The sequence below is a fragment of the Eumetopias jubatus genome, unplaced genomic scaffold, assembly GCF_037043125.1.
Source record: "Eumetopias jubatus isolate StellerSeaLion01/CBP00866 unplaced genomic scaffold, mEumJub1_p1.0 scaffold_4, whole genome shotgun sequence".
NCBI lineage: Eukaryota > Metazoa > Chordata > Mammalia > Carnivora > Otariidae > Eumetopias > Eumetopias jubatus.
The window spans coordinates 12,124,763-12,135,801 of record NW_028274810.1 but is presented as its reverse complement, the minus strand read 5'-3'; the positions used below and the strand labels follow the sequence as shown (position 1 = coordinate 12,135,801).

At 43.0% G+C, this 11,039-nt stretch overlaps 1 protein-coding gene across 4 annotated transcripts in view; it reads left to right on the top strand.

Annotated features, from left to right (window-relative positions):
• Positions 1-1,348: 1,348 nt before the first annotated feature.
• LRIG2 (leucine rich repeats and immunoglobulin like domains 2) overlaps positions 1,349-11,039 on the top strand; it is a 68,383-nt gene continuing 58,692 nt past the window's right edge. For 3 of the 4 annotated variants that reach the window (XM_028101980.2, XM_028101979.2, XM_028101982.2), the window contains exon 1: positions 1,349-1,786. In XM_028101980.2, coding sequence (XP_027957781.1) covers positions 1,548-1,786 — 239 coding nt within the window. In that variant the 5' untranslated portion in view covers positions 1,349-1,547. Of the gene's footprint in view, positions 1,787-4,981; positions 5,159-11,039 lie in introns of all 4 variants that reach the window. The other variant, XM_028101983.2, reaches the window with a different exon arrangement.

Below are 11,039 nucleotides of genomic sequence, written 5' to 3'. Positions count from 1 at the left end.
AGATAGAAACAGGTCCAAAGTGGAGTCACTTGTGCTAAGCCCCACATCAGCAAACCAAGATTAAATACCTAACCTAATTGCAGTTTCCGCTACTCCCAGGACTGTGACCTTTCATCAGTCTGGAATTACCTGGTCAGCGCTGGTAAGGTGATGTGCCTGACAGACGCCCCCCGCCCACCACCAAAGGAGGTGACTTTTGCTCGAAACTTTGTTTTTTCCATCCACTTCGGCCTACAAAAGCCTTCCATTTTATACATCTCCTCAAAGCTCCTTTGCTGGGTGGGATGAGGCCTGGTTCATGAATGTTGCATAACACCAACTAGATCTTCAAATTTACTCAGCTGAATTTGTTTCTAACACTTCATTGAACCTCTCTGGGATTGTTTTCTCATCAGCAACAATCGTCCTGTCAATTTTACAGTCATTGAGAGACCAAACAAGGTAACCGATGGAAATGCTCTTTGAAAAGTATAAAAGCACTACATAGAAGTGAGCCACCATATTCTCGAAGTCTTATTCATAAACTTGGATATAAGAAATGGCTGAGTGAGCATAAGGAGGCCAGACTTGGCTCTTCCTAGTAAGTTTTTCATAGCCTCTGCTTCAGGATAAATAACACCCAGCCTTCGCTTTGTTGACTATTTAACATCCTCTGTATAGGTCCCACTTGCTTTTCTGAGTGTGAGCATAAAGGACAGCTTCTCTGAAACAGAGGAAGGCAGGGTATTTTCCTTAGAGACATGCCTTGCAGATGCAGTCCCACCAACATTTATTAAACTCCAAGCTAAAATAGAAGCTGGAGGTACACAGATGAATAGAGGGCCTCTTCCTTCAGGAGCTGATCAACTGATAGCAGTCCATCAACTGATAGTGATAACATGCTTCCTGTTAAGAGAGTGGGAGTTGTCGCCCACTTGCAGGACTGCAGGAGCTGCAGACAAGCAGGAGGGGGCAGCGGCGGCCCCAGCTGGGCTCTGGAGGCCAACGCCAGGTAACATACCTTCAGAGTCCGCGACTAGGAAGGTAGCCCTTCTATCATTCCCCTTCCTTGGAGCCCAGAAGATCCTTTTCTACTATTACAGAAAATATCCCCTAAATCAAGACTTCGGACTTGCAGAGTTTTAGCCGCTATTCCTCTTAAGAAGCTACTGCGCCCTCCAGCGGAAAATTGGTGGCGGAACACCAAACGGGCGCCACATCCTACCGGACACCTTAAAATCCTCCTTAAGAAACTCCCAATCACCGGCCCCGCCTCCTCACGGAGTCCCGCCCCCGGCGCGACCTCGTTCTGTGGCACCGATTGGCTGGCTCCTGTGCGTGAAGACGTTGCGTCGCGGGGCGGGGCGGAGGAGCGTTGTCCGTAGGGCTTGAGCCGTGTGTCCTCGGCCGCCGCCCCCGCTACTGTGCGTATCCGCCCCTATCTTACTTTCGGAGGGTACAGGCGACAGCCGGGCCCTGGGGTGGCAGCGCAGCCACCAAACGTCTCCGTCGAGCTGTCTTTCTGGTTGGCGGCTCTTCTCGGCTTGGTCCAGGTCGGGGGGTGGAAAATGGCGCCGGCGCTACAAGGCGTCCAGGAGGAGCCGCTGCTGGATTGTCGGTCCACACCACTTTCCCGGCTCCTTTTCCTCGCCCAGGCTGCCCTCCTCTTGCTGCCGGCCGCTCGGGCAGGCCTCTGCCCCGCGCCCTGCTCCTGCCGCATCCCTCTGCTGGACTGCAGTCGCAGGAAACTACCAGCGCCGAGCTGGAGGGCGCTGTCGAGCCCGCTGCCCCCCGACGCTGCCAGCTTGTGAGTAGGGTTGCCGGGAGGGGGTCCAAAGGAAGGGGAGCTCTGCCTCCCAGGGGACGGGAGGGAGATACACTGGGTCGGAGGTCGCGGTCGGGAGCATAAGTTCTGAAGGGAAATGCCATTACAGTGTTGTGAACATTTTTTGAGGTGGGGTGGGAGCCTAAAACACCTGGAGTTAAGGTTCTGGAGACTAGTATGAAAACCAGGGTTAAGATTCTGGAGGCCAGGGAGTTTGTGATTCCTGGGCTGGGGAGGAGTTGGGACGGGGATATTGTGAAGGGCTCAATGGACCTGGGCACCGGCCTTGACTCTGGATGGTTGGAGATCCTCGCCCACTTTGGGCTGCATCATCCAGTGTGTAACTCAACTCGAATGCTCCCCAGGTACGTGATTTTATAACCACGATCGCCAAAGACATAAGAACGGTCCTTTTGTCTCTAGTTCGCGTTTTGACACATTGGGTGTTGTAGTTTTGATACTTAAATTACAGGGTTAAAACAGCATGTGTTGGGAGATCCAGTACTAACCCGAGGAAATATCTTTATAAGTAGCTTTTTTTTTTTTTATATCTAAGTCAGGATTCACTATAAAGAAAGGAAGGAGTATTCTTTTCCAGATCATGTGATGCTTTAATTGTTTTCAGTGCATTTCCTTGTGGCAAAGAACCTAAAAATCAGTTCTCTTTGTTTATGTGTGGGAAGCGAGTACTGTGATTGGATGAATTCTTCTGGAGACTCCACTGCTGAGGGCTCATCTTGACAGGCCTGTGTTAGACAGTGGCACCTGGAGAGCTCATTAGTCTGAGTCAGCCTAGTGGCATTAGGAGCAACAGTAGGTGTTAAATGCTGCAATTATGGGGTTTCTTAACCACTAACGTACAGTTACTTCTCTGCTAACTGAGCAACGAATTTATTAATTGACAGACTTTAATGGAGTCTTCTCTAAAAAGAGTGTCACAAAAAAGAATAGTTTGAGGTGCCATTAAAATATGAGGGGCTGTTTGGATTTTCCTTGCAAGTAAAATACAAATAGAAATTCTCTTCTGCTGCAGAGGTTAAAGTATTTAAACATTTACAAATAGGTTAAGATATATGGGGAAAAAAGCTACTTCAGAAATTCTTTGAGAAAATTAAGGTAACTTAAATAACCAAATGTAGCATAAATCAGCAATAAAATAAGATGTTTTCTTTTGTTTTTTGATAGTGACACATGTAGCTAATTCTGGTTCTGTTGACCCAGATTAAATTTAAAAATTGTTACCAGTGAGCAGCATAGTCTGAATTGAACCTAGCACAGCATCTTTGTAATGCAGCAAGTGCCTTTTTCTAAGAAATTCTTGGAACAGCTACCTGATTATGATGGAATAAATCTGGTGCAGGTTTAAAATCAACACTTTAACTGTGGTTGAAATAAATGTGGCTTACTTACAAGATCCTACATTGGTAGGTAAACAGTAATTAGGAATAGTTTTATGTACGATACAATTATTTTGTGTCTAGGTTTGATTTTTGTTTAATCTAGACAGATTTCCTAAAGCCAAATGACATCCCCAAATTCTAAATGTCCTATAATGGAATTGACATTTTCAGTTGATGTAAAATGCCTGGGAGAACAGTTCTGTTGTAGAAATGTAATTGGAAGTCTTACATTAGCAGGAGAACTCTTAGAATATTAAAACATCGTGCTTTTATAAACTGAGAAATGTAACATTCTTTAGTCATTGCCTTCAGCTATAAAACCACCAGGTACACATGGATTTTTTAATGTAATTTTGAATGTTTAAAGTAGATGTAATGCTGTAAATAGTGATTCAAACTCAAATGCTGAAACTTGTGGCCATCATCAAAAAGATTATAGATGAAATCCGTTAATCTTGGTTTTTTAAATATATATGTATATCTTTACCCAGTTCCTGGTATAGAGTTTCTGAATCCTTTGTAATTTCCTAAATGATAAGAGCACTAGGAGCATCTTGTGTTCTAACACTCAGTCTTTGACTTATTCCTGACACAAGCTCCTAAATCCCTTGGTATTTCCTGGGTGATGGGAGTGTCTTTTGACCTGAAGAGGTGACTCTTGATAGGCTCCTGCATAGCTTCAGGATGGGAGCCCCTCACCAGAAAGACCAAGCCATGGTTAGAAGCTTGGAACTTTCAGCCCTATCCTGTTCTCCTGGAAGAGGAGCGGGGATAGAGATTGAGTTAATAATTGATCATGCCTATATGATTAGCCTCCATAAAATCCCAAAAGTATGGACTTTGAAGAGTTTCTAGGGTGGTGAACATACCTTGATGCTGAGAGTGGCACACCCCAACTTTACTGGGACAGAAACTCCTGCGCCAGACCCTTCCAGATCTCACCCTATGTATCTCTTCGTCTGGCTGTTCATCTGTGTTCTTTACCATATCCTTTATTATGTAATAAGCCAGTAAATGTAAGTGTTTCTCTGAGTTCTGGGAGCTGTTCTAGCAAGTGATTGAATCCAGTGAGGGGGTCATGGGAACCTACAATTTGTAGCCAAGTCAGACAGAAGTTGTAGGTAACATGGGGACCCACTACTTGTGATTGGTGTCTGAAGTTGGGGGCAGTCTTAGACTGAGATCTTATGTCATGAGGTCTGCTGTAACTCCAGTTAGTGTTAGAATTGAATTGAATTGCAGCTGGTGTTGGAGAATTGGTTGGTGTGGGAAGAAAAACCCCACACGTCTGGTGTCAGAAGTATTCTGTGTGGAGTAAAAGGAAGCAACAGGTAACAAAAACTCTTTGCTTGGGCAGACTTTAGTTAGGCTTCTGAACCTTTCCTGGGCCATATGTACACATCCTTGTAAAATGTAGTTTTAGCAAGACCCTTGCTAAGTCAGTTTAGCAAGAAGCGCTCCCCCTTGATGTCTGATTGGGTTCCTCCTCCTACTACACCCAGAAGATGACGTCTGATTGCCCTTTGCCCGTTTTCAGCAAGAATCCTTTAGGCTGTTTAGTCAGAGCCCCCCTGCCCCTAACCACTGATGTTTCCTATTAATAATTTTCCATTCATTGACCTTACCCTTCTCCTTAGCTATACACTTCCTCTTGCCCATGCAATATTCAGAGTTGAGCCCAGTCTCTTTCCTCCACTACAAAATTTCATAGCCTCACCACCCCCCAAAGTCTTCCTTACCAGGCTTTAACAAGTGTCATTTTTTTTCCTTTTAACAGTTATGGTGCCTCAACTGGGATAGGATCAGATTCATCATTGGACCCCCAGACCTCTCACCCAGGACCCTAAGGGCATACCTTTGAAGACTTTATCTTCACTCCTGACTGATTGATCGGGGATCCATTGGTGAGTCCGACTCCTGAACCATTGCTCCGGACAAACGTCCGTGGAAGCTGGTAAGGGCAGATTTTGATTCCTAAGGGTCTGAGTATACCCCAGAAGATGAGATAGAGAGTCCCAGATAAACACAGGTTGGGTTGGAGTCCCGTTTGTCTGTAAGAAGCTCAGAGTGCTAGGCAAACAGCTGTTTGTAAGAAGCGGGGTTAGAGTCCTAGGCTTCTTGGTTTGAAAGCTACCTACCAGTCTGGAAATCTCTTCTTCTTGGCTCTTTTTTTTCTGAGTGGGGATTATTTTCTGACTCTCTGGATTGGAAATCTTTCTTTTTTCCCCCCCTTGACTCATTGTACTGAAGTCTATCTTTCTGGCTCTCTATAATACCTCTTAGTTTTCTTTGTTGGAGCCTGCTTTTTCCAGGGGAACTTCTCGTTTGACTCAAATACCCTTCTTGAACCCCTGCTAGCTGTGTTTTCTGCCAACTCTGTCTTACCTCCATCCATGTTGGCATGCTTTTGCCGAGAATAATAGAGAACTTCATTGGCCTCTTTGGGAAACTTGAGCTCTCCCCAGTCTGGCTCCTTGAAGAGCTCTCCCTTCGCATTGCTGCTCTTCCGCCTCCTCCCTCTTCCCACCTTCAGTCTTCCCTCCAGTTCCGTTGAATCTTTTCTTATGTCCCCCTCCAAACTCCTTCCTCCTCTCCACCTCCGCCAGACCTTTTTCCACCACACTCTTTCTAGTCACTTGAATTTTGGGCCCTCTGCCCTCCATTGGGGGCTGTCAGGGGACTTAAGGACCCCCCAAAGCAACTACTTGACCTGAAAAGGAAAAGCCTAACTGGAAGTAGACAGGATGTTTTGGCCAGTTGGATGGGCTTTGGAGATATCCAGACAGTTGCTAGATGTCTCCTTGGTCACTCACTTGAAATTTGATCCACAGCTTCCATAAAGTGACATATCAGGGCAAGGGAAGGTCTTGAAGGTGGTCTTTACACAATTGGTAAACAAATAACATTAACTTGGCCTGACATTTCCTAGAAACACATTTTTTTTTGTAAGATTTTTATTTATTTGAGAGAGCATACACATGTCTGCGTGTGAGCACAAGCAGGGGGAGAAGAGGCAGAGGGAGAAGCAGACCCCCTGCGGAGCAGGAAGCCCGATGCGGGGCTGGATCCCAGGACCCCGGGATCATGACCTGAGCTGAAGGCAGATGCTTAACCTACTGAGCCCCCCAGGCGCCCCTAGAAACATAATTTGTATAAAAATAGAAAGTGGAGAAAAGACAAGAACTAATTATTTTGTATAAGCCAGTGAATTTGTATTTCTGTGTCTTACTAACTAGGGCTTAAATTTTAGAATGAAAACAATAGCTATTGGTGATTGTATGTTTGTGTGTGTGTATGTATATGTATGCATGTTGTAGATGTGTGATATATTTCTACCTCTGGATGGTATTACCAAATTAATTTATAAAATCCCTTTAAGGAGCTTCATTCAAGCTGCCTTAGAGATAAATGAGCACTTACATAAATTAAGTATTCCTGAAACTCTCAGAAGTAGAGAAACTAACCCAATGTTTTGTTTTGCCCTTTTTTTTTTTTTTAAAGATTTTATTTATTTGAGAGTGTGCACTCCTGCATGAGCTGGTGGTGGGGAGGGGGCAGAGGGAGAGGGAGAAGCAGACTCCCTGCTGATCAGGGAGCCTGATGCAGGGCTCTATCTCAGGACCCCGAAATCATGACCTGAGCTGAAGGCAGACACTTAACCAACTGAGCCACCCAGGTGCTCCAAAACTGACCCAGTGTATTAAGTACACATGATTTGGGATGAAATTTTTTTGTAAATAAAGCTATGTTTTTTGAAATTGATGGTAAAATAAAAATGGGCATGTCTTCAGAGTTGTCAGTGTTAAATATAATGCAGACATATAATTTTTCTTCTACCTAAGCTTACTAGTCAAGCTTACATAATCTCTACTAGATGTTAAGATTATAAAGATATAAATCCAAACTAAGAATAAAACATAAAATAAAAATGAATTGCAGGCGCCTGGGTGGCTCAGTTGCTAAGCATCTGCCTTCAGCCCAGGTCATGATTCCAGTGTCCTGGGATTGAGCCCCGCATGGGGCTCCCTGCTCAGCGGGAAGTGTGCTTCTCCCTCTCCCACTCCCCCTGCTTGTGTTCCCTCTCTTGCTGTGTCTCTCTCTGTTAAATAAATAAAAATCTTAAAAAAAAAAAAATGAATTGCTTGATGTATGTCAAGTACTATAGTAAAAAAAAAAGGGGGCAGGGGGAGACCATGTATTTAATCTTCCTTGGTTTTTACTTTTGTGATACTTGCTTGTCATGTATATGTTATAAAAATAGTTAATGGGGGGGCGCATGTGGGTGGCTCGTCAATTGGGTGTCTGCCTTCCGCTCAGGCTGTGATTTCAGGGTCCTGGGATTGAGCCCTGTGTTGGGCTCCCTGCTTGGTGGGGAGTCTGCTTCTCCCTCTCCCTCTGCCTCTCCCCCTGCTCATGCTCGCTCGCTCTCTCACACTCTCTCAAATAAATAAAATCTTAAAAATAATAGTTAATAAGGAAATAACTTCAGATGATGGCTAGCTTAGTTTGGTGTTAATATCTGCCTAAAATAAAAATAAAAATGTAGGCCATTTTTTAAAAATTTTCTTTTTTTTTTTTTTTTAATATTTTATTTATTTATTCATGAGGGACAGAGGGAGAGAGAGAGGGAGAGAAGCAGAGGGAGAAGCAGGCTCCCAAGGAGCAGGGAGCCCGATGCGGGACTCGATCCCAGGACCCTGGGATCATGACCTGAGCCGAAGGCAGACGCTTAACGACTGAGCCACCCAGGCGCCCTCTTTTTTTTTTCTTAAAGAGAGAGTGCAGGGGCAGGGGAAGGGCAGAGGGAGAGGGAGAGAGAGAATCTTAAGTAGGCTCCACGCCCAGCATAGAGCCTGATGTGAGGCTTGATCTCACAGCCTTCAGATCATGACTTGAGCTGAAATCACAAGTCAGGTGCCTAACCAAGTGAACCACCCAGGCACCCCAAATGTAGGTCATTTTTAAGTAAGATAAACTACTAAAAACATTTCATTACTGAACCTGAGTTTGGGTTTATGTATTTTTGGTATTTATCTTCATATGATATAGAAAATCTAAAGGTACTTGAATCTCTTAGTAAACATGTCATTTGCCACATTGAAAAATTACATTGTGAGGAATCATATGCCTCTAGAAATTGTGAGATTGCATATTCATAAGTTTACTAGTCTACAGGATGCTGATATATGACAGACAACAATTGTCTATGTCATAGTTTTCTCTGTAAAAGAAAGTTTATTAATGGTTAAAAATTGTAATCAGTATATGTAGATAAAACTATTAGAAACCATAAAAATACTATGAAACAACTTTGTATGCAAAGTATGCAAGGCATGAAGGATGTGTTTCTGTTTAGGGAAAAAAAGTAATTTTCTAAGGCAGACTGGTTATTCCAGAATGAGAAAGAAGAAAAAATACAGGACAAAAACTGAATGGATATTAGAAAAACGGTTATAGATGTGCAGAACAGGAATTATATATGCGGTCAAGTTGCTAAGGTTAAGTAGATTTATAAGTTAAAAAAATTAAACTTTAACATCAAAAGTGTACCTGATGCAAAACTAGAATGTCGAAGTTTTCTTGGATTATTTGTCTACTTTTATTAAGAAACTGTAAAAAGATTTTCCTTTACCTTTTATGTAATTTGCCTAGGAAACAAAGATTTTTGTGTCTAATTAAAATAATTTCCTGTGCTTCTTATGTTCATCAGGTCTTTGATTATTTTTTTAAAAGATTTATTTGAGAGAGAGAGAGAGAGAGAGAGAGAGTGTGTGTGTGTGTGTGTGTGTGTGTGTGTGTGTGTGTGTGTGTGCGCGCGCGCGCGCGCTGTGTGCAGGGTTGGGGGGTGCAGACAGAGAGGGAACGGGAGAGAAGCAGACTCCCTGCTTAGTGAGGAGCCTGACTGCTGGGCTCAATTTCATGACCCTGAGATCATGACTCGAGCCCAAATCTCTAAGTCTTTTCATTATTTTAAAAAATTGAGTCTTTTCAGTATTACAAAAGCTAAGATTTTTTCCAACTATGTAATTTTCTGTATTTGCCTTTGAAATCTCTTGTCACTTTTTCTAAATAAGTATTGTTTCACGGTGACCTGTTTTCTTAAGTGTTTATTTTTTTAAAAGATTTTATTTATTTGAGGGGCACCTGGGTGGCTCAGTCGTTAAGCATCTGCCTTCAGCTCAGGTCTTGATCCCAGGGTCCTGGGATCGAGCCCCGCATCGGGCTCTCTGCTCAGCAGGGGCCTGCTCCTACTCCCCCTGCTTGTGTTCCATCTCTTGTTGTCCCTCTCTCTCTGTCAAATAAATAAATAAAATCTTAAAAAAAAAAAGATTTTATTTATTTGAGAGAGCATGCGCAGGGGGAGGGGCAGAGGGAGAGGGAGAAGCAGGTTCTCCGTTGAGCAGGGAGCCCGACATAGGGCTCAATCCCAGGACCCCAGGATCATGACCTGAGCCGAATGCAGACACTTAACTGACTGAGCCACCCAGGCGCCCCTCAGTTGAATAATTTTAAGACCATGCATTGGACTGAGTAAGAATTTCCAGAACTAATGAAGAAACTGATGGATTCATACAACTGCTAACCCAAGATCAAGCAGAATAAGAATTAATTACATGGGACCGAATGAACTGACGAAGATGGTTATATTTTTTTTATGACTCTTTGTTTGAAACAGTGCTAGTTCTTTAATGTTTTTCAGATTTAAAGAACCCTTTTTTTTTGCTCTTAAACTGTCTGTACTTTACAACAGTCTGATTATACCTTTGTGAACAAAGATGAAACAGTTTTTTCTGCTTATCTGATCCCTCCAGAATTTGGAAACTCTTAGTGCATATTATTTTCATGATACTCTAGTTATTTGTGTAAGTTGAAGAAGAATCTATTCTTGTAGCAGGATACAATTGGAAACATTGGTTTTATTACCAAGGCTTTGACTGGAATGTTATATTTGAGAGTGACATGCATAGAGTCTGGTTTAAGGGACTAAGGTTGCCCTTTTGAAGCCAGTGCTCTTGAAAGAACTGGCCTGCTATCTGGCTTACAGGGTTCCCAGCGTTATAGGTGGGTAAGGAATGTCACTTCCTGGCAGGCCCAGAAATCTCAGGCTATGGACCTCAAGGAAAGAGGAATTCATTCAGACCTATAGGTATGGGAAGATGAAGTCTGGTGGCTAATTCCTGGATTGGCTTCCTAACCTCAAGAAGCTTTTAAAAGTTAGATTAATCTGAGATTTCCTTAAAAGTTCCAGCAAAGCAAACTCAAAAAGAGGCTGTATGGGCAGTCACTATTCTTGCTGCACCTATGTAAATAATTAGGACAAACCTAATGAGACCAAAATTCTTTTTTTTTAAAGACAAAAACCAAAAACTTTATGTTAACTGAAATGTCACAGAAGCAACTTACACACAACTTGACAAACTTAAATATCCCAGGCTTTAAATGAGACCAGAATTCTTTTGTAAAAAAGAATTAAAAGGTTGACTGTAGAGAGAATTTTTTTTGTTTCAGTGCAAAACTGTAGTGCAGCCTTGTGGGTTCTGTCTTGCACATTTTGCCAGTTCTTACCAAATATTCAACTCTGGTTTCCTCCAGTGTCTGGCTATAATTTTCCAAACTAATGTTTCTAGTTATTTCTCCCACCCTCCTGACTTGCTATCACTGAGAACTAAAACTGCCCTTTTCCTGAAACCCTGCAAGCTGAAACTGGATGACTTGATATAAACTTAAAAAAAAAAAATTACCACGGCGTATCATAATATGGGCAACTCTTATGCCTCCTGCTGTTTGGACCATTCACAGGTTCACCAGAACACTCAGTGCTATCCCCAGAGTTC